Raw genomic sequence first — 24251 nt, 5'->3', positions numbered from 1 at the left:
TGCCTGCTGGGGAGGGTAGGCAGCCCCCACATGCCAACACTGTGGGGAACGAGGGTCTGGTACGTTTCAGTGTCCCCATGCAGAGCTCTTGCAGGTCCTCATGCTGACAAACACACAGGGTAGCTGCTGGCATCTATTGCAGGGTGACCCAGGACATTCACAGAAGGATCCATTCAGGGGGCACCATGAAGGTGTTTGCGGGGTCAGGGGTTATTTAAGAACACTTGCCTGGCATAAAAAAGAGAAAATACTTGTGGGTAAGAATGGGGTTTCTGGTAATGAGGAGGAAAGTGAAACATCAGATAGGAGCAGACAGGCATTCACAGGGAAGGCATGGAAAGAGCTGCTGGGGTGGGTGAGAGACTACTTGGAGGAAGACTCAGGTGTGTTTTTATCCATGGATGGCAGCAGGACCCAAAGGAGAACAGGTGGGAGGAGACTCAGCCTGTCCATCTGCTGACCAGAACGAACATGGGTTCCCTTTCCCCTTCCTCCATCACACTATTCCCCACTTCCCCCTCTCCTTTCCTCAGACTCCTGCTAATCTGATTTGTGATGTCTGTGAAAATGAAGCAGCACAGAAAGGTTGTTAAATCATCCTGTCACTGCTGTGTCCCTCCATGCCACTGATCCTTACCACCAAGAGATGTTATTAAAGCTAAGAACCTTGTAGGAGCAAGCAAAAATCCGCAGGGCCCGGGATCAGTCCCTCACCATGCACTAACACAGCAGCCTCACCCTGACACCCCACTGCTGGCCCTCCCTGCCATCAGAGAGAGCATGGTGCTCCACAGCAGAGTGCTGAGCAAGCAATTAAAAGACAATCATTATAAATGATTCCAAGCATGTCCCCAGACGCACAGTGTAAGCAGCAAACAGGCAGCTGTCCCCATAAGCAAAGGTGGTAGGAGAGGTAACGGGGATACTAATGACAGTTCGTCCTGCAGAAAACCAGACAGCCAGAGAAGGGCTTGCTTTACCCACCTCTGAAATGCAGCCACTTCTGAGTGCCCAAGTAACTACAAATGAGGAGAAAGAACAGGAACCTTTCTGGCAGCTCACCGACAGGCACAGCTGTGGGACCAGGTGGGACAACCCTCCATCCCCCAAGTGGGACCTGGAGCCACTGCTGAATCGTGGAGAATGTTGCCCGCATGCCGAATCACCCACACAGGTGGCATAGCACAGCCCTGTGGTCTCCTGTAGTGCAGCTCCCCTCATGCCACACAGGTGTTAATGTAAGTACTGAGGGGAATGGTGTCTCTCTTCTGAATCACCAGCAGAGATCACTGGAACAATAAAGTGACCCTTATAAGTCTACTAGATCAACAAGCTCTAAAATTGGATAGGACCAAAGTACCAGGTGCTGTGATCTCCTAGAGAGGCTGAGTAGCATTTGCTGACAGTCCAAGAATATGCCAGACAGTCTGTTTTAAGTCAGGCACTCATTCCCACAGCCTCCCAGGGACCTGTACACCACCAGGAATGGACTTGGACATCATGACTGATCATAGTATCAACCACGACACCTGTGCACACACTGAGTGAACCACATTTTGCCCTCTCTGCCTCAGCTGTTTGCCCTCCAGGAACCTGGAGGGCACAGAATTATTGAAGATGAGGACTTGGGGACAATCTGAGGCACAACATGATGCCTCGTACCCATTAAACACAAGTCCAGACAGGGGCTGGCAGTTCTGCAAACCTGTTGGCTGGTCATGGCTAAAGCCTGGAAAGCTGTTAATTTGGGGCTGGAGTACAGGCTGCTTCAAAGAGAGCAGATTCTCCTTCTGTGCTGCAGTAATGGCATAGGTTGGGAAAGTCAAGCAGTGGAACAAGTTGCCCAGAAAGGTTGTGCAACCTCCATCCTTGGAGGTTTTGAAGACTTCACTGGATAACACCCTGACTAAGCTGGTCTGACCTCATAGCTGACCCTGTCTTAGTAAGAGGTTTGATAGGAGACCTCCTGCAGTCCCTTCCAATCTCAGATATCCTTAGGATCCTATAAAAACACATCTCATCAAGTTATCCATGCCACCCTCATAACAGGATCTTATGGTATGGCTATAGGCTCCAGGTGCAGGGAAGGTGTCCCCTCCTGAGCCACCGTCAGCAGACAGGTTACTAAACAGATCTGTTGTCATAGCCTTTTGCACCCCACGATGCAACACAAAAAAGGCTCAGGATTCATCTTCTCATGTCACCATGAAAACAGAGGGGTCACAGCCCTGTTCAGACCCACAGGCTGGGTCATGGGTACAAGACAATCTTCACTGCAAGATCCCCATCCTCTCTCCTTTCCCTTCTGTACTTATATTTACCTCTTCACCAGCATGCAACCTTGAGTATCTGCAGTAGTTAATTCAATGAAACTACACTTTATGGCTTCTTTAAGAAAGAGGAATGCATTCTGTATAATTTAGTTAGCATACAGAAGATATGTTACAGGGATTTATGATATAAGCATATAAACAGTCTTTACTTTTGAAAAAAAAATTACCCAGTATAAGAGATGGAGCTGTGCTGCACACTAAAGTATTTTCGCATATTTTTGCCTGTTGACATACCTCTAAAATAGGATAAAAAGTAAATTAAGATAGAAAGCACCAATACCATCAAATTCTAAACCAAAAAGGAAGAGTATATTTCTAGGGCTTAGAGTGTAGTATGTGAATAGCAACCTATAATTATAATTCAGACAAAGGAAGTTCATGTTTCTAAAGAAAAAGTTTAGGAAAAAACCATGAAATCTTTATATACATTCATTCTCCAGGAGTGTGCCCCCATCACTATGGGCCTTTATTCCACCATTATTGAGAAGGTCACTGGATAAATAACATATACAGAATTCACTTTGGAAGAATGCAGTGAGGTGAAATGAGAAAACAAACGCGTGAAAACCTCTACTCAGGAGAAGGGAGGAATTCAACATGCATTTAGGCTGTGTAAGACCTTGGGGTGAAGGTGCATTGCAAATTAGACAAAAGGTTGCAGTGATTTACAGAAGCAAAGACCAAAGTAAGCAAACAGGCATTTTGTTATGACACAGAGAGGTCATCATTCTCTTCCCTGTTTATCATCCAACACAATGAGGTCCTTATCATTACCGGGGTCCCCCAGTATTGTTTTGTTGCACATCGTAAAAAAATAATAATCACCCTTGGAATCCTGCATTCACTTCCAGACACCTCATTAACAGAGAGATGCAGACTACACAGAGTGAGTTCAGAGAAAGCAAATAAATGAGCAAGACACAGGAGGAATTTACCTGGGAAAAGATTAAAAGAGCTGAAGATTCTTAAGTTGGCTAAGGAATGGCAGAGGAGGGCAGTCTACCGATGTTAGAAGGTTTGAATAGCAAGGAAGCAGAAGCACTTGTAGCAAGGGTGTAATCAAGAATGGCATAATTTAGGCACAACACCTAAGAAAAAAAAACTATGCTAGTCAGCAAGCAGAGATGAGCTTGATATGTCAGGATGACACCAGACTCTGGCTCTGGCCAGAGGCATGTCATTGCCTATTGCCAGAGCTGTGTTATTGACTAAAAGAAGTTCAATTTGTCTGTCTGTGCCGCAGCAGAACATGATGACTACAGTCACCAAGTAAGCCTGTGGCCTCACCAGTCAACACAAATAGCAACCTGCCATTGCCACAGTACGTGACATGACCATGACACTGTGTCAGGCAAAGCACACATTTTCAGCCCAATTTTTTCATTTTGAAAAAACTGTAGCTGATGAATAAGCAGATTGAAGATGACAAATGGAGAGTCAGCAGCCTGAGCAAAAACAATGGCGTGACAGATACATGTATAACAGCTGGACTTGGAGTAACTTTTCACCAAACTAAGCACGTGGAGTTCATTTTATGTACTCAATGTGACAAAGATGCTACATGTCACAAACTATCCTACATGAATTACAAGCCAACACAGAAGAAAGTAAGAATGCAGTGCAGACATTAAGGATTGTTATTGTACAGTACCACATAGTCTCTCTATAAACTTGTCAAGCTCACTGGAAATAAGTATGACAGAAAGCATGACTTCAGAGGCTGTTCCAAAAATTTTCTCTAGATGGTCAGAATCTTTCTGCCTGATTTTAATGATGCCTAGTTTAAATAATGTCAGAAAATCCCAGCCTGATTTTAATGATGTCTAGTTTAAATAATTTCCTTAGCTAACGTAACCCTAGAGTTTAACTAGTTCCTTCCCTCTTCAGTATTTACTACTCCAGTGTGTTCACCAGTAAGATAATTATCAGCATAAATACAGCATAAATACTGCCCCATTTCTGCAGGATGCTCCCTTATCTGATGTGTCCTAGGAGTCAGCCTGCCTTTTACACAATCACACTGCACTGGAAACACACGCTTACCTTGTAACTGACTAATACCCCAAAGTTAATTCTAATATTTCACTTCCTTCTGATAAAATCCCAGCATATTTAAGAAACATTTCTTATTAGCTTTTAAGAGCATGGCTTTTCACTTGGTATTGCTCATTTTTATCCCTTTCTATCACTTCAGTCCTCAAGGCCACCAAGTGCTACTGTGGTTGTCCTCTACAATGACACAACCTCCCAACTTGGTGTCATCCACAACCTCCTTCACACAGTTCTGTTTGTGTCAAGGTCACCACTGAATTTATTAAGCAAGATCAGTTTGAAGAGCAAACCCCACAAAGCTCTGCTACAGTAATTACTCTCCACCACTGACTCTATCAGTTTCTTACCTACTTTGCAATTTCCCTACTAATCCCCACTTTTTCTAGTTAACTGACTCATATCCAGTGTACCACATATTTTACCAAGTACACCTACTGTATTTTGGTCTTCTAATTCAGAGTATCACAAGCTGTAGCATACACAGCAGCAGTGATGTATTTTTTTCTTCTATACGTACACAGCTGCAACTGTTGATGCCATCAGTTTTGAAAGCGTGTTACCTTCGCATGATTCACTAGGAGCTACTTTTGAATAACCCATATTATATTCCCTCACATACAGCCCCATAGTAGCAAACTCCTGGGCACACACCAGCCCCTGTATGCAACTCTTCTCTTAACAAATCAGCACACCCAGCTGACAGAGCAATCTGAGAATAACAAAACACTGGAAAATCCATCACGAATTAGTATCTTTATAAAAACCAATACACAACAGTTAGCAAGAAACCTCTCAGAAAGGAAAGAATGAGTGCAAATTTGAGCCTATGAATAATCCTACGGTAAAAAGATGGCACACATATCATGTTCATGGGTAGCTGCAATGTAACAAACCAGCCTGGGTTACTTGAGGGAAAGTCACTGATACTTTCCTGGCCTTGTGAGGAAGCTGGAGTGGTGCTGGCTCAATGCCTCCAACTGACATGAAGAAGAAAGGCAAAGAAAAAAATCCTGTGACATGGTCCTGTAGAGCTGATCTCACTGTCTGCCCCTGATAAGTCCCAGATGAAACTGCCTGATCGGGCATCATCCCTTCCTGTCCCACCTCCATCTGTGACTGTCTCTTTAGATCAGGAGCAGATACTAGTCTCTGGCCTTAATTTGGCTGTAATATTTGCCAATTATTTTAAGAGATGGCGACACTAACTTCTATTGATCTCATTAAAAGTAAAGGTCGTTGTGCAGCTCATTTCTCAGGGCTCAATATTACCTCCTCAGGCCAAAATAATATCATTGATTTTGGAACCTTAATCGAAGGTTAATTGGATTGAAGAACGTATTGGGTTTTTGCTTTCTTTCGCTGTTGTTATTACAGCCATCATCTAAGGGTTTGCTTAATCCTGCTAGGACAATCCTACCCAATTAAGCTGGTGTCAAATTAGCAAAGGGTGTGGATGGAGAATAGCCACAATTTGGAGCCTGCTCTGAAATGGCTCTTGTCCATAGCAAATTAGGATGGTCATACACAAGAGATCCAGTTTCACACTCTGCCCTCTGTGATCCAGTTGTGAGGATCAAAACACAGTGCTCTGTAATGCAGTACTATCACTATGCACTGATCTAGCATCACAGCAAGGTGATGTCTGGACACACACGATGTCACTAAGATACAGGAACAGTTTTCAGGACTCCTGGAGTGTACTCCTAGCATGCCCCATACTCTCTGTTGGGGACTGAGGAAATTATTTTCCTGCTCAATGCCCCATCTTCCACAGCATTTAAGTGGGGAGAAATATTCTGACTCATCCGCCCAGGGAACCGAGGGACTAACTTGATAAATTTCTACAGATTCTCGAAAGGACACAGGTAGAGAAGATCAGTCGTTGTTTGTTTAATTGCTTCTTGCATCTTTGTCAGACACAAAATGGCCATGGAGATCATTTTCCCTTGGCTTTAAATGTAGTCATATTCCCTTGGATTTAATGTAAAGCATCTTGATGAGACTTAAGCAATTGATTGACACTGATGCTTGAGACTGACTTTCAGTAAGAAATGGGTTTATGTGTAATTTAACTCTTTTACCTGGTGTCTTTGTACAGTTCAGAAGCTGGAAATGCTGGAGGTCACTATCCTTGCTTACCAGTACCTTGTGAATTTTCATTAAGCTTCACAGAAGAGGAAATGTAGGAGAACCTGCAAGGAAACCTCTCCCCAGACTAAAGCAGCAGGTGCAAAGAGCAAGAATAGCCATCTTCCCCAGAAACATGCTCCATTTCATCTAACACTTGAGTGTTATAAGCACAAATACTTGAGAGGCTTCCACACTTGCGCTGACAACGGGATCCCACCCTGGGAAATCCCACATAAATTTTAGCAGCTACAAGGCAGCAGCTCCTGACTCTTGGTGGAAGGGTAAACCCCACACTGAAAGCATATTTCAAGTTGCAAAGCTGTCAACCATGAGAAGGTAGCTGTGCTCTTTATCGAGCTAAGAGATACTGTTCCAGTGCAGAACCCATTTAGTAACAGAAGGAAGCAAAAAGCCATAGTAGGATGAGGTGACAGATGGCAATAATTGTGCACAATAGCTCATCTTAAGTACGTTAGCTGTTTGCTTTCACTTCTCAGCTGGACAAAACACTTTCCTGACTTCTGAATCATCCACAGCTCATGACCAGGCTCTTAGTGAGCTGAAGTACATGGCATCATTTCCTTTCCCTGACCCAAGTCCAAGCCAGGGTGATCACAGAAGACTCTCCACTTGGCTACCTGAGCTGGCTGGTTAGTTGGAGGCAATACAGCACATGTCATGAGTGCATCTGTAAACTCCACAGCTCCCACAGCCTGCTGATCAGCAGTCTCTGCAGAGACAGGCAAAGCATCCACAAGGAGGGACAGGGAGGACCCGTGCAGCAGAACCACAGATAATGTTAAGATTTGTATAGAGACAAGGTCTCTCTAAATGAATCGGCTAAAATCAGAATGGGTGCAAAAGGAGCATTTGTGCCATTTGGGATCTTCTTTAAAAGTCCATGCTTTAAGTAGCCTTGCTATCCTTCCTTCCCTCCTGCATACAGTATGCTACAAAGGTCTTGAGAGCCCCTCAGTCTATTTTTCCTCCCTTCCCTGCTCTATCCACCTCTTCAAAACATATCTTCTCAACCAAGACTGTAAATACTCTTGTGTCTTGAAACAGGAACAGCCCCATTTCCAGGTGGCCTCCTTCTTAACCCTGCCACCACCTGGTCTTCTCTCAAAAATTTATGCCAGCTCATTTCTTGGTAACTCCCCTCTTCAGACTTCCCTCCCACTGTCAATATCCTAGCTGAATGCTCACCCTCAGCTACACTTGCACATGAATAAGTAACTCTTCCACAGGCAGATATTTCAGTGTTTGCACTTGTCTTTAGAAATCAAAGCCTTCTCTGATTAAATGCCATTACAATCTAGCGCTTGCACGGATCCAGAGAGATTAATGTGCTTTTGGGCAGCTTTAATGATAATCCTGCTACAGACGGTATTAAGTAAATGTCAGTAACCTGGTTTGAAGGGAGCTTTCACCTCAGGGATCCTTTCCATTTAGAGGAGAGAGGCTCAGCTTGCTTTTCAAGGCTGCATTGTCACATGAGAGAAATCCTGCTTAGTGAAGACTGCTCTTCCTCCGCCCAGTAAAACAAAAAGAGTAAGATGATAGAGGGCTTGATAGATAAATAGATTGAGGTGATTTGTAGGGAGCTAATACATGTCTCGAAAGCCAGAACTGCTGTATATTATAAGCCATGTCATAGTTTTGAAACCTGGGTTGCCACCCCTCCTCATGCTCCTTTCAGTGTCTGCTGACTTTTGCTCATTTCACCACCATGCCATGCAATTCTTTTACCCAGGGCATCAACAGCAGCAGCTGATAATAGACCTTGGTCATATTTGTCCCCATCTGCTGCACCTTGCCACAGGAGAAGTCTGGGGTGTGCCTCATCTCACTGTGGCCTTAATAACAGACCTTGTTCCCCATCATGTGATTCTGACAGGCTTGGTATTCCCTCCTTTCTACTGTTGTTTTATTGGCAATCAGTAAAAGTTAATCATTAATTTCAGGGTGTGGGGAGAGAAAAGGAAGAAAGAACAGCTCATCGCAGGCACTGAGAGTTTGCAGAAACTCAGTCCTACCGCTGAGCTGAGCAACATCTTATACCTGACAGATTGCCAGAAACCTCTGAGGCTTATACTTCGCAATAGTGGAAGTCTGTTGACAATTTTTTTTAAATTACATCTTAGCTATCATTTACAGACCAGCTCGGAATCAGCAAAATATGTGGTTTCATTGCTGCACAGAACCTATTGTGCCAGGACATCAGAAAACAACCTTCCCAAAGGCACAGACGAACAAAAAAAATGAATTTTCACCCTAAATCTCTCCTATCACAAGCAAAAGCCTCTGCAAGTTAGAAAAACTGAAATTAGCTGCTTCTCTATTGTGGCACACACTGGCAGCAAAATATCCCACTGAAAGGCTGAAGTCATTGAATTTTCCACTCTGACTTGCTGGAAAAAGCTATGGAAGATTGCAAAGAATGTTTTTTCCTGGGCTTCTCCAGACAACTTTGCTATCTCCAGCAGTTTGAGAAAATTCAAAGAAGCAACCCAAGTCTCAGGGAGCTACACTATGCTAGCTACCTCAATCTCAGAATGCATCTGCTGTCCAAGAACTGTGAGGAAGCCCAACTCAAAATCTGAATGTACATATTGCTCAAGAGTCCTCCTGTTAATACATCAAAACAAGCCTTTCTGACTATTTCAAGACTTGAGGAATATTCACTGTTGTATTGAGCACTGGGGGCTAGATTTGACCTCTGCCTTTATAGCAGAAGGATAGCATAAACTCGTTCAAAGAACTCTCACTTTTGACCAGTTGACTTGTCCAGGAATGGATCTGACTGCATCTGCCATGGACAAGGTTTTTTAAAATCTCTCTTGATAGTAAAGTCCATGAGTCCATGTTTTCAAGAGTCACACTATGGTGCTCTCTGCAGACCAGATACATCACTAAGGCACCTACCTTGGTAAATACAAAGAAAGATCATCAGCACGAAACAGACACAGAGAAGGAATTATGTCTACCTCTGATCAGCTGACAATGACCTCTGTGATGCCTTGATGAGAGGGAGGAGAAAAAACAGTGACCCAAATACTCCAAATTCTTACTGATGGAGATGTGAGAGACTGCACTATCTATGGGTGAGGTTGTATTCATTTAAGAAGTCCCTTGAGTGAAAATGGACCAGACATCTTGTAGGGAAGAGAGCATCATTCACTATTACCCATTGTCCTTGGCTTGTTTGTCACAGTTACAATGGAAAGATAGTCTCAAAATCTACTTTAACCTTAGACCTTCCTGTATTTCAGTGGAGAAACACATGAAAAGGTGCCTGTCTTTCTGTCTGCAGAGGTTACTAGAAAATATCTCATTGACTCCTATGGGGTGCAAGAGCAGAGGAAGAGGCAAAGAGAAACAGGCAGAGAAACAGTCAGGTTACTCAGTCCTCCCCCTGTAATTTGGTTGAGCTCTTCAGGCAGAGAAAAAGCTGCATGCTGACTTAGGGAGGCAGCTGAGAAAATACAGTTAACATTCTCTCCTTGTGGGGCACACCAAACTCACATTTCCCCTCCCATGAGAGGTTTTTGGCATGTCTCTAACTGATGCCACATGAACTTTGCCATGGATAGAAAGGGAGGAGAGAGGAGGAAGAGCAGAGAGAGAGGAAGCGTTCAGATTTCAGAGGTAAGTGGATGGACAGATTAAGTACAATTGATTTTATGCCGTAGCTCTTTGATAGCCAGTCAACCAAGTGCAGCTTTGAGGCTCATCGATAGGGCACAAGGGGAAAGGCAAGCAGTAGTGCCTTAATCACCACTCACTGACTGGGAGGGGTGGCTTGACACACTGTCCAATGACTCAAAACCCTTTTCCCCAGCATCTTCTCAGCCCCTCTGGGAAGTAATACCTCCTTTTCCTCAAGAATCTCTCAGCCACAGAGAGTCCAAAGTGCTCTCCCGACTTCATGCCACACATACAAACTACTTCACTCACTGGGGAAATGTAGCCTCTCTGTAGGGATGAAATCTGGCAGCTGTTTAATGAAGGACTGCAAAACTACACATTAATGTAGGACCAGGAAGCAAAGAAGAAAACCATTGCATCCGGAAGAAAGAGGGAGATTTTGGAAAGCAGAAGAAAACAACCAATGTCAGAATATTATGCAAAGCACCATGGCTGAGGCTCCAGCACTCTAGTAACTGTGATCATGTAAGATCTATGATTTATATCTCCTGCCTAAGGTGATAGCTGCTGGGATATAAAAGCTACATCCCATGCATTTGTCCAGGAGAAAAATAATGCAAAAGAAAGAGAGGGAAAGAAGAGAGACAAAAAGAATCAGAAGTTGAAGTCGTTCCTTTAGGATAACAGGAACAAACCATGAATATACGTAATACAAGATCACGGTCATCTTTCACTATCTTCTTCTTGAAGATCTCTCTAGCTGTGCAGCCTATAGGAAAGTGTTCCCCAAAAGAAGTTATGTACTCTTCCCAGAAGCACAAGAACTGAGATGTCTCAGACTGATTGCTCTGTTCACATCTGTATGTACTCCCTTTTCTGTCCCCTCCTGTCCTGTCAGCCTTCATTTTGCATCAACGTCAGTTGATGTCAACAGTTTTGCTTTGCCCACCACACCCAATTCAGAGATGGCTGACAAACTACCTCATTGACATTGATGCCATTCCTCTCCATGTAGGCCCTGTCGTTCACCTGTCCCCCTTCCATAAACTCCATGAGAAGGACGCGCCTTGTTGAGAGCTCCCAGTAGATCCTGGGGACCTGAAACAGGAACAGATGGGTTAGGTCAAACAACAGGCTGGGAAAGCAAGGAGAATGTATCACATGCAACCCAGAAAAGGAGTAAAAATGGAAGAGACTAAAGTGAGGACTTGTTTTTTTTCTGAGCACAAGGGAGGTAAATCCATCTACTGGCCTCCTCCCCAGAACAGCAGCAACGTGGGCAAGGACAACACACCAATTCAATGGCAGCAGGATCTCCCCTCATGAAACATTTCTAGCCATGCTCTACAAGATTTTGACCACCTCCCACTCCCACTGATGTCTGAGAGCTTTCTTATCTGCTCTGCAGCTCCTCTAGCTGGGCTGTTTAACTAGTACGTATTGCAAGTTTCTGAATCATCCACTCAGCTCCTTTAGACAGGAACTATATCTCGTTTGCTACATGCAGGGCCCACTTATGCAGCTCTAAAAATGATAAGCCATCGTCATAAATTGTATCTCCACAGTGTCCCTTGGAACACAAACGTCTTTGAGCTGACAAACCCTGCATACTTAGGCCATCTGCAATTGAACTGGGAGAAAAATCAAGTGTCACAAATAAGGGGCTTGTCACAGAAACCCTGGGAGACCCTTAACTATCTTGTTGCCAAAGTGACACAGTAACAAGTGTAAAATGTCAAAGCACTTTTCATTCAATCTGCAGTAAATCAAGCTGAATGAGGTACCAGTAAGAGGCCTGGTGTCACCCAGGGAGGCAGTGACGCAGGCATCACTCAGGCTGGCTCCCCTTTTCCAGCCTCTCTCTCCAGCAAAATTCTTCCCATGCTGAAGTCCCTACTGTTAAGAGTCCTTCTGCTGAAGTTCCCTTTGGATATTCCTCACATCACTGTGCTGACCAATCTCCCAAGCTGTCCAGATTTGCTTTTGCACATGGATGAAGCCACACAGGTACATTTTACCAAAGATATAAGGGATCTCCACCCTTTCCCATTACTGTGCCCCAATACAGAGATACACATTGTGGATCCTGTAAAGAGAGAGACAGCTGTGTGGCCCCCTCTCCTCACCTGCCTGCCTCAGCCATGGACTCAGGACTCACACACTGCAAGCATCCAGCAGGACCACAGGAAGAGGTAAGAGGTGTCATCCATCTAGGGTGACCAGGGGAACCAGCCAGGCCACTGTAGCTCATCGTAACTCCTGAACAAGCAGCATTTGTTTTATGCTCTGCTTGTAACTACTGACAGTGTCTCAGTCCTTCACTATCTGCCTCCCCCCACTGTTCCTGTCCTAGAGAGACCATTTCCCCAGGGTCACTCACTTCTACCTTACCATGTGCATGCCGCTTTAGATCAAAGACTCCTTTGCTGAGCAATTCCAGCGTCCCTCAGACCCACCACTCAACCCTCCTGGCACACTTTGCATGTTAACCTTGTGTAGACTTTGACGTCAGAGATCCATTAGGGGCAAGGGAATCCACTTGCAGCCTTGCCAGCTTATCTGGATGTCCATTCTTTGCAGTTAGATTGGTGAGGAAGTAAACCAACTCCGAAACTAACAGTTTCCCAGCCCATCTAGCTCACTGATCCCTGATGCCTTAGATCATTTAGGATGACACTCATTCTTGTCTCAAAATTTAGAGGGGGAAGTCAGTCGGCTTGTAAAGCACTATCCATGCTCTCAGAGATGCCTCGCTCACTCATAGCCAAATTCTTCAGTGATTTTTTTAATTACTCACAGATGTTTGGCTGTAATGCTAGTGCATGGAAACAATTTATCTCTGGCTTTAAAACCTCAAACAGGTTCACAGCACAAAACCTACTTCTGAGCTTTCCAGCATGTTTAGGAAAATTAATGATACAGGAGCCCAATTCTTCTGTTGCCTTTGGGTGATGAACACGTCTCTGAATTGGCAGGTCAGACAGAAGGATCCATTATTTAGCCATCTCAAGCCATTTGTTATTGTTACACATATTGATATCATGATAGCTCCTTAACCCAGCAAGGAGGTGATTGGCCGTCTCCATGGGGATTTACTTCACAGTATCCTAGTTACAGCTGCAACGGATACAGCTCTCCAAGGTGCATCACTTCTGATAAGTGCCCACTCAGCAAAATCATTGGCCTTTGGCCTTCTGTTGCCCTGGTGGCTTTTAGCTGTCTGTGTCTATGGGAAGGCCACTGCTGCCACTGGGCTCCAAAAGAACAGCCTCAAACCTGGAGTCAGGTGACAAGGAATTATAGCCCTTGCATGAAGAAAGCAAGTTAAAAATGGCTGCATCGGCCTGTAAAGTCTAACAAAAACTCACTTCATTTCAGACATTTGTCACTTCCATCTTGGGACTTCTGCATAAACAGGAGGTGAAAACCTCATTTTGATGTGCATATGCAGGAAGGTCCAAAGGAGGGTGCATTGTTTGCTGCCTTTGTGTATGTGCAAATGCAGTTATGTGACTGTGCACACAGCACTATGTGTGCTTGACCATACTGGTGTATTCCAGAATGCACACAGTGGAGGCTTGTACCTCTTGTATGTCAGCAAAAGATTTGTGCACGTTCAAGTTTGAAGATGTGAGCTTATGTCTTTCCAAGAATGAGATGTGTACATGTCTGGTTGTACCTGAGACATTTGTTAGTGACTTTAGTCAGTGCGTAGCAGGGAAGGTGGGTAAGAGTGTAAGTGGGGAAGAGCCCAGTATGGGTGCTGTTGAGTTTGTGTATGAAGGTAACATGAATGCATTAGCTGTGGATGTGTATGAAGGATGCATGCTCAGTTCCAGAGTGAGAACGTGTTTTTTTTCAGGAGGAAGGATTCATGCGAACACATTTCCTCCTGAGATACAGTGTTCCCAGTCCTATTTGACATCATCAGCTTCAGTCTAGCTTTTCTGGTTTATGTTCATTTCTTGCCCTCAGTGGAGATCATGCCCAGGAAAGGGTACCATCTGATGGCTCAGCAAAGAATGGCAAATTCACAGGTCTCTGGACAAGTTCTGAAACAGTGTATGGAAAATAAGGAGCAGGCTCCAGAGACTGCTGGCCCCAAGCCACCGCTCATCCAATATATGGTGCCTACAGTAGGAAACAGACAAGGAGGAAGCATGTCTCAGAGCAATTTCTGGTCCGTACCAGCATAGCAGTCTAGGATGAACAACACAGAGGGACTGAACTCCATTATCCCTCTGTATGCTTCCTCCAGGTGGTGAATGAGGTGCACAAGATGCATAAAGTGAGACTATTAATGCACATACATACATAGAAATGTGTTCCCTCACCTTCAGGAAGTCAAAGTTCTTGAGCATATGAGCAACCTTCTCAGCATTTCTGCCTTCATTGAGAAAATCCAGCTCCAAGGGCAGATTCTTCTTAGCTTCTTCCACCAGCCACATGAACTCAAAATCTGGAAAGATCTGCTTCACAACCAAGAGAAGAACCTGAGAACAAGGAAACAATCAGCTGCATCCTGGCTCCAAAGCCACACAGCTGCACACAGTGCTAGTTTAATAGGATCATTCCATGTAACTCTCAGATAAAAAAACCCAACCTGCACCCCAAGTGCTTGTAGGATTCCTGCAGTATCATAACACAACACATAGTGTCATGCCTTGGTCATGCAATACAAATTTTGGCTTGCCCTTCCACACAGGCACATCTAGGAGTTAAATGGTGGCACAGACATCAAAGGGAGCCCAGCTGCCTGCCGCCTAGAAGTAGGAGAACAAAGCCCTGGAGAAGAGACCACTCGGCCAGATCTTGCCAAGGGCATGGCCCAGGAGCGACTCTCTTCTGAGTCCTGTAATTCTACAAATCACTGTTTGGCTTCATTCGAACAGCCCTTAAATAATGCAAAAAGGAAGATCTAAAGTAAGACTTGTCACCTCTATGCTACTTCTTCCACTGCTGAGAAAGAATTTTGTTAGCACAGGAAATCCACTGGGCAGCTTGGAGAAGACAGTGGAGTCTGGATACAGGGAGTACACTACAGATCTTTAAAGGACACTTTTGGTGGGGGTCAGAGGGTGTGTTGCTCCTCAGTGTCAGTCACAACCATCCTCAGCAATGCTGATGTGGTATTTTCTAAATATTATATGTCTACTACTTGGCATCCTCTTCTGCTAAAAGGGATTAGGTATTCAGCTGCACAGGGCCTTGAAAAGCCCTGCCAAAAAGTTCCTGGAAATGTTTGCTTAAAGCAACATTTAAGGGGTGATGGGCAGCCCTTCCTGAAGAAAATCAAGATTATGCAATTGGATGGCATAATCAAAGCTGCACAGCAGCCAAGCATGCTTTCTGTTCAAATGAAAGGCCAGTTTCTCAGCCAGTGTCACAAATTTACACAAGCTGACAATTTGGACCACATCGTAAGGAAAATAATTTGTTTGGCTTTTTTTAACTACTTGAGTCATAAAGCAAGAATAAAACATTAAAATGCCATCCACTTCACTGTCGTTATCTTACTTGTTCCATACATAAAATGAAAACAGACTTGTCGGTGTGTGTTCCCTGACAGTTTCCCTTTCTAGATCTCCACTGTTAAGGTGGGAATTCCTGCACTGCAGGAGGAACATTTAAAGCACACACAGAAAACTGCTATCATTGACATGTATGACAAAAAATAAATCTATGCACCATCACTGCTCCTGTTCTGCTGTGTGAGAACGTTTGTTTTCCACCCGTGTCTCTACTTCTCTCATCTGAATGTCAGCTCCAAACTCAATGTTCCTTTAAAAATGTAATCACCAGGTTCCAGACACTACTGAATGATTTTTCTACTGTTACATCTAGAGGCATAAATGCTTTCAAATTTATGTCACCCAAACGAAATGTAACCAGCGGTCTTCATGAACATGTACATAAAACTTTATAGGGGCTGCAGGATTATTTCATTGGTGCCTGATGTGAGAAAATTCATGCATTGTTTTTTGCTTTCTTTAAATGCTCTTCTCAATCAATTTGCCCACTTCACCATCAGCAGGGACATACTTAAGTATTTGGCTTGTCCATTTTCTGACATCTGTCTAACGTAGTGTCTTGAAATAAGTATTGATATAAGAAGAGCAGTGAGGTATCTCTCTCTGGATTTATCAGATGCTGTACTGATTTTTAAGGAGTCAGCACTGATGCTACGAAACCTCAAGTGAATTTAGGAATTTTCCATCTAGCTTTTCCCATTCAGATTCCTTCCCATCAGTCTCTAAATAAGACCATCTCCATCAATATTTAAACCAACCTCCTATCTAGCTGCAACGCCTGTCTGAGTCTTAAAGGACCAGTACTTCAGTGCACATAATCTAGCTTTCAGTGCAGCCTACACAAAAATAGCCCCACACAGGATATGATGATGCATATAAGCCAACACTCCAAAACAGACCCTTTAAAAACAAGACTGCATGTGTCATATTGTGAGCTACTTCCCCATAGCTGTGTGTACACAACAGATCTCAAGGATGACAAACTAGACTGTCTCTAGAGGAAGGACAATACTAAATTGCCAAGAGGAAATACACTGGTTTAGTTTCAAGTTTCCCAGAAGGATTAGTCTAAAACCAGAGAAGACAGGAATCATTCTAAAATTGTTTAAATGTCTCTTTCCTGTAAAATCAGCAATCACAGCAACATAGTGTGAGGGGGGATTTCTTCTGTAATATGCACTGTTAAAAGGGCAAATATCCCAAGGTGGATCTAGGTCTTGGCTCATTCATACACAATTCTCTTACTGCCCTGGCCTTACAGTCTTTCATTACCTGCTCACCCTTCTTCCTTGACTACTTAGTTTCTCCCATCCTGTCCTGGGCAGGAGTGAAGGATGCCATAAGCCCCCTGAGAACTGCTATGCATGTGATGACTCACAAAAGCAAACTCACCAGGCAGTCCACTACATGCAGTCCTGGAGTGAACCTGAATCAAATCCAAATCTACAGCTGGACCCAGAGCCAATTCAAACAGTCCTCTGTTCTCAAACCAGCACTAAAACAGACATATCCCATCTTACTGGGATATCTTTACTGAACTCCAAAGTTTCTTCTACTATGAGTTCAAAATAAGTATCAGCTGAAAACTGATGTGCTGCAGCTGGAAGTAACTGTGCTTCTTTAGAGACTAGCCAGAATTGGTCAAAGCAGGGTATTTTAGCTGCCTAAAGAATCTTTAGTTATCATAGAATCATAGGATCATAGAATGGTTTGAGTTGGAAGGGACCTTAAAGATCATCTAGTTCCAACCCCCCTGCCACGGGCAGGGACACCAACGAGTGGCCCCTCTGTCAAATCCATGTCTCTCCAATGTAGAGACAAGGATGTCACGCAGGAGAGCGTCAAAAGCTTTGCTCAAGTCCAGGTAGATGATGTCAGTTGCTCTTCCCTTATCCACCAATGCTGTAACCCCATCATAGAAGGCCACCAAATCTGTCAGACATGATTTGCCCTTAGTGAAGCCATGTTGGCTGTCACCAATCACCTCCTGATTTTCCATGTGCCCTAGCATAGTTTCCAGGAGGATCCGCTCCACGATCTTGCCAGGCACAGAGGTGAGACTGACCAGCATATAGTTCCTCGGGTCTTCTTTATTTCCCTTTTTAAAAATGGGGATTATGTTTCCCCTTTTCCAGTCAGCGGGAACTTCATCAGCTGCCTCAACTTCTCAAATATGATGGATGGTGGCTTAGCCACTTCATCCGCCAGTTCCCTCAGGACCCGTGGATGCATCTTGTCAGATGCCATGGACTTGTGCACCTTCAGGTTCCTTAGATGTTCTCAAACCTGATCTTCTCCTATAGTGGGCGGTTCTTCATTCTCCCAGTTCCTGCCTTTGCCTTCTGTGTCTTGGGAGGTGTGGCTGGAGCCCTTGTCGGTGAAGACTGAGACAAAAAAGTCATTGAGTACCTCAGCCTTCTCCATATCCCGGGTAACCAGGTCTCCCGTTTCCTTCCAGAGAGGGCCCCCATTTTCCCTAGTCTTCCTTTTATCACAAACATACCTGTAAAAGCTTTTTTTGTTGCCCTTGACGTCCAGGGCCAGATTTAATTCTATCAGGGCTTTGGCTTTCCTAACCTGATCCATGGCTACACGGACAGTTTTTCTGTATTCCTCCCAAGCTACCTGTCCTTCCTTTCACCCTCTGTTACGTGCTCCTCTAAGAGGATGCTGTCAGGATCCTTGATTCCTGATCTCCTGTGATAGAGAACTGTGTGTCATTGCATCAGCAATACCCTCTAAACACTTATCAGACCCCCTCAGCTTAACCTTCCCCTCTTTAGTCCCATGGACATACCTGTCTGCCAAAGGATGTGCACATTACTGTACTATACATACAGATATATGCTTATTAGGAAAGCTAAAAGCTTTAGTGTTACCATTTACAGACCTAATCCAGCCTGTCCCCTCCACCTCAACCCCTTTCCCGTTCCCTATCATACTGCTGGCATCTGTGACTATTGCAATGCAGTGCGGTGCCACAGCTTTGCTCCAGTTCCTCTCTTCAATGGGCTAGACTTAGAAGTTTGGGAGAAGCTACAGCACTGCACACTGGGAACATGAGTGGTACTCACCGCTCAGGAGAGGAACAGGAGACAGGCACTGAAACATTTTTCCTAGCTGAATCCCTCATTTGTGTGTCTGTCCCTGTTAGGTGACCCCCTCCATATTTCAGTGTTTTTGTTTCCAGCATGAATCAGCTCAGCATTAAGGAGCTGATCAAGAAACAAAATCAAATCACAGCAGTCTCAGCCACTGTTGAATCCACACTGAAATTTAACTGAAAAAAACCATTCTAATCATGGAGAAAGATTTTTCCTTGTCCACACAGCACTGACTGCAAGGGGAACTGGAACCAGTTTTATCAACCAGTTAATGGGCACACAGGCTGAAGAGAGACTTCAGGACTCACTCTCTAGTTCTTAAATCTCATATGGACTTACTCTAAAGTCATTCATGTTTACCCATCTTCTCGTTCTGCCCTCCTTCACTCTTACCCTCTTGTTAAGTCTCTCCATCCACACAATCACCCGCACTGCACCAACTTTCTGTATTATTCCCGTAAGACAACATTTATCTCTGTGGAGGTTTCAAAGCTACAGGATGGTGGTATTATACCTGCTTACACCATGAGTGAATGTGGCCCCCACATGTTTCAATAGCAATTGTTTTGTAAGTCCAAGACAACAGGTAGTTTTACCTCCATAAGCAAAATATCCTTGGAGCTCTGAGCTTGGACCTTTGGGTGCTGGATTTTCACCGCCACCGTTGTCCCATCCTGCAGCACTGCCTTGTGCACCTGGGCTAGTGATGCTGCTCCCAAGGGAGTGTCCTCAAAACTGACAAAGAGCTCTTTTATCTGCCGGGAGAAGAGAAAGAGGCAACAGTTTAGGGTGCCAGAGACTATCCTTGCCCACAGGCCAGAAGACAGCGTGTACCAAAGTTGTGCAGGCTCAGCCCTTTCATCCTTCCTCTGTCCCCTGCCTGAGCCTTCTCACTGCTTGGCCTCCCAGTGAAGCCTGCCAAGCACAGAAGTGCCCTGGAGATACTCTGCTTATGGAAACCTGTGGCAGAGCCCCAGCAGCGCATTTCATCTAGGACACAGAATGGCCAGGCAGCATGTGAGGGACCCCTCCAGGCTGTCCTAAAAATGGGTTGGAGCAATTATGGTCAGCATCCTTGGCTGTTACTGGATGCAGAAGCCAACAGCTGTCCCTTTGCATGTATTTCTTTTGCAGATATTTAATATCACCCATCATCATGCCCTGAAACCTGACAGTGCATATTCCCATGCATTACAGCAGCAGCATCTAGCTTACTTGGTGAAAGCCAGTACATGACTGGGAGCAGTGGTAAGCGCTAGATTCAGGGCAGGGGGACAAAAATTGTAGTTTGAACCTGTGACAACTTGGCCTGAAAACATGTTTTATGTGATGGACTTTCTCACACCTCCAATAAAAGTAACCAGTGCAACTCAGCTCAGAAAAAGCACCAGGTGGGGACAGCAAAGCACTTTCCAGGCAGAAGAGGAAATTATTAGCAGCTCTTGCTGTGAAACTGAGGACTATACTATAAGAAAAACTGCAGATGAAGAAGTAGATTTACCAGGGGGATGTCCAGGAAGCAAAAACCTAGACAGACATGGGTGAAGCAACAGCAGATGGGCAAAGGCCTGTCTACCTTGCATAGTACAGCACCCTGCTAGAGACCATCAGTGCAGCACTGGGCAGCTTGGGCCCTGGAAACACTATTACCATGGTAGCGTGATATCAGCCTGGCTGACTAGCCAGGCCCCTGCCCACAGATAATTAGCTCAGAGGGAGTGCCAACACAGTTATGTGGCTTCAGGCATGGAGCTAGTTCATGTAATGCTAGCTGAGAGTTTCTGTCCTGCTCTGTGGAGCAAGCTGGAGACAAGCTCTGAGGTATCCAGAAGTCAGCAAAAGGAACCTGTCCCACCCTTCCCGCAGGCTGGACTGATTCTTGGTAAGTAGTTGAGAAGCCTGTAATTTATGCAGTAACAAAAAAGAGAGAATGTCAGTGCATTTTTATAACCTGCTTTTTGAAAGGTAATTAAAGATGAGAGTTGCAGTGAGCTAGTAATTAAATATGAATAAAGACTTTCTAAGCAAAGTCTTCATGCAAAGCGTTAAACGAATATTCTTTTTGCTGACAAGGAAGAAAAATACTATACAAGGAGCAGACTGTTCCCTCCTGCAGCTGCCAGGGAATGAATCCCCTCCCACACCACCCTACCCCTTCTCTCCCAGCCCCTTCCAACTGGAGCATTTGCAGCAATTAGATTCCAACAGAGACTTGGCTGCCTCCAGTAATTCACTAGGAAGGTGCATTTTATTTATTTAATTAATTCCCTTTGGTCCTGGCGGCAAAATCAATTAAGTAAAACAACTGCATTTAAAAATAACTAGTTACGTGTTTTTTTAATTACAGCAGGTCCATAATTCAAACCTATTGACATTTGTGTCTCAAGAGAAAAAAAGTTTTTCTCTCTTCCCCCCCCCTCCGCCCTTTCTTTTCTCTATCACTTCTGGATTTTGAGATTCTCATTTCAGATTAGTATAAAGAAAGAAGCACCTACAGGATGACAGATGGTTCAGGGGACATGTGTTCAAGACACAGGACTTTTACCTTTATGTGAAGTTCATCTATCAGCTGAAGAGAGGACCTGTTAACGGGAAAAGACTTAAGGTGGCCGAGAGCATATTAGGCTACGAGATCCCATAAGGAAGGGAAAAATACTAACAGAGAACTTGCCACATGAGGTCAAGCTGAGGCTTTCTTCAAGTCTCTCACTGCCCTACATCCTCATATTGAAGGAATATACCCTTTATAGAGTAGCAGTCAATATTACTAGTGTTAACTGTCATAAGGGTGGTAACATCCTCCAAAGATTAAAGCACAGAACTGAGCATTCACTGGCCTGAATCCAGTGAGGTACGTTTATAGTAAGACCACATATAAATTGGATAAAATTCTATCTGCTCTGGATTCCAAAAGTTTTTAATTGCTTACACGGTCAATCCATCTCCACAAGTACTGAATGCATACAGGGAAAAAAAAAACAAACCTCCACATATTCCCTCTGGCAGGAATAATATATACAATATTCTTGTGTGACTAAGTTTTCTAAAGAAACATCATTTGAAGAAAGCTGTCTCTAGGAGTTCTTTTTGGCAGAAGGATTTCATTTAAGAACTTGCTATTTAGGACACGAAAGACAGGTTAGCAGTCATGTCTTTCAGAGCCAGCCCAGTGGCCTGTTGCAATCCAAAGGGGAATTTCTGTGTACCCACAGGCTGCAGGCGAGGGCAGCAAGGCGAGGGACGGCAACAGGGCCAGAGAATTGATGGCTCCTCCAGGAGCAGAAGGGTAGAGCATCCACAAGGGGGAGGGAGCAGATCACAGCTGGGCCATTACATGAGCAGGTGTGAGGCTGAGATAAAGCAGCAGCACAATTACGGCTGGGCTCCAGGTCCCTCCACTTAGCAAATCACCCTCATTCATTATGAAATTGTCCTTTTGCAGCTCACTGGAGGCAGATAGTGCCTCTGATGCAGGCTGTGTGTCCCAGACAGGCTAAAGCAAGCGAGAGGCTGTATGACATGGAAGCAGAGAAGAGGTAGCCAGGCTTCCACACTGCCAGTCGGACAGCGGGGTCCTTCCCAAGGGAAGGCAGCTGCACCCATTTCATGCAGGCAGGGAGTTCTTGGAGCAGGCTGCAGGCTCCTACTGCTCACAAGCTCCCTGCTAATAAGCATCCTTAACAAAAACTCTAACCATCATTTCCAGGATGGATAATTAGCAAAGGTCTGGGACAGTCTCAGAGCCCACCTGACATGGTACTTAAGGAACTCTCAAGCTTCTTCCAGGCCACAGCTGGTCTCAAAGGGCCTTATCAAACTGGCTGTTACCATCTGTAATCCTGGCAGGAGATGAAACAAGCATAGTTTCCAGACACATTTAATAAAGGTTTAAAAGAGAGGAAAATGAACTTTAGGGCTGCTCTTTCAAAGGAGCAAGACAGCCAGCTGCAGGTTTACAGCTGTAGAGGTGAGTGGTGTCCCTGCATCCAGTGGTTTCCCTCACTAGCCTTCTGCACAACCAGCTCCCCATCGGGCACGTGTTCAACCAGCAAATGAATGCATCACTGTACTTCACTGGATGGAAACACAGCCCTGACTTTAATTCTAAAGAATGAAGCTCATTTAATTTTAAATATGCAAAATCTTTTCATGATTGTTGGTATTAGTATTCACACCTCGGGGAGCTGATATAAAAGCTCTTACAGGATCTACCTACTTAGACACTTATTAGTATGTATTTGTGCTGAGGTTGCACCTAGAGACCATCATTAAGCCCAGAGTGCTATTGGTGTGAGGTGCACAGCAACTGTGGGCCCTGCCCAAACCCACGCTTTCCAGGAGTCTCCAGTTGTCACCTACAGGCCTCCTCATGTGCTGAAGTGTCTTCCCAAAGCACACACTGCTCTGCCCAAGATCTGCAGCACACCAGCTGATGCCATAATCCTGAGCATCAGAATGCCTCAGCGTTTTTTGTGAATCCTGTCCTTAAACACTTAGGAAATTACTGGAAGTCAGTTGGATTTAAGCTCCCAAATCCCGAGTCCTCTCTGAAAGCATTACCTTACACAACCTGTCCAGCATGTTCTGAGAAGTCTTTGACAGAGCTGGGATTTGACCCTGACATCCCAAGTTTCAGCCTTATCTCCAAACCATAAACATTAAATGTGCATGTTTTGCTAGATAATTTCTTTTGAAGAATACTGCCTCTTATTCCCAACCTTTGCAGCAAATGTTCAAATACTACCGCCTGGTTTCAACCTGCCCACTCCAGAAAGAGGTATGTTACCTTCCCTCTCCAGAAGGGCTGCTGACAAGGTACACTGGAGCAGAAGCTTAAGTCATGGAGCCCCTTCCTGGTCCAGCACTACATAACATCATCCCAAGTGGGATGTGGTAGCTCTGCTCTGCCATGGTGACCACAGCAGATGAATGGTGGCCACGTGTCAGCAGCCTGTTCAGGACAAATTTAGGGTGCAGTGGGATGCAGGATCACTAACAGAAGGTGTCTCAACAGCCCAGCCCCGTGAAGCTGGCAGGCTGAACCCCTTCCAACATGGTGCACCAGACCCCTCTCTGTGGTGTAGCCAGAATGAGGCCACTATGGGGTCTAAGTAACAGTATTTTGCATCACAAGTCCTATCCAGGTTTCCAGCAGAGTCCAGGACAGTTTTGAGAATTCTGGTTTTCCACAACCACTTACAAAGAACCTTTCCTCAACTCTGCCAGAGCTGAACCAGTCCAGTACAGGTGGTGTCACTGAGGAGACTTTCAAATGCTCAGCATTTCCCAGGGGAAGTGAGTCCTTCACCAAAGCATTTCAAACTGCCTTCGAATATTTCCCAGGACTTCAAAGGACTCTTCAGCCTGGAAAGAGAGACAATGGGGAGGGAATGTCACAGAGCTCTATAAAATCACTTCTGCCACGGAGAATGGGATTGGGAATGCTCGTTCAC

General features: G+C 44.7%; 1 protein-coding gene across 8 annotated transcripts in view; it reads right to left on the bottom strand.

The window, feature by feature from the left end:
* Window positions 1-24251, bottom strand: part of ADCK1 (aarF domain containing kinase 1) — an 81885-nt gene that overhangs the window by 6958 nt on the left and 50676 nt on the right. For 6 of the 8 annotated variants that reach the window (XM_074824840.1, XM_074824848.1, XM_074824841.1 and 3 more), the window contains 3 exons: window positions 19395-19553; window positions 14498-14656; window positions 11145-11261 (listed from right to left, as the gene is read on the bottom strand). In XM_074824840.1, coding sequence (XP_074680941.1) covers window positions 11145-11261; window positions 14498-14656; window positions 19395-19553 — 435 coding nt within the window. The remainder of the gene's footprint in view (window positions 1-11144; window positions 11262-14497; window positions 14657-19394; window positions 19554-24251) is intronic. The other 2 variants (XM_074824844.1, XM_074824846.1) reach the window with 2 other exon arrangements.

This window comes from Strix aluco, chromosome 4 (assembly GCF_031877795.1).
Source record: "Strix aluco isolate bStrAlu1 chromosome 4, bStrAlu1.hap1, whole genome shotgun sequence".
NCBI lineage: Eukaryota > Metazoa > Chordata > Aves > Strigiformes > Strigidae > Strix > Strix aluco.
Note: the sequence above shows the minus strand (reverse complement) of the source record. Positions and strands in the feature narration are given on the sequence as shown.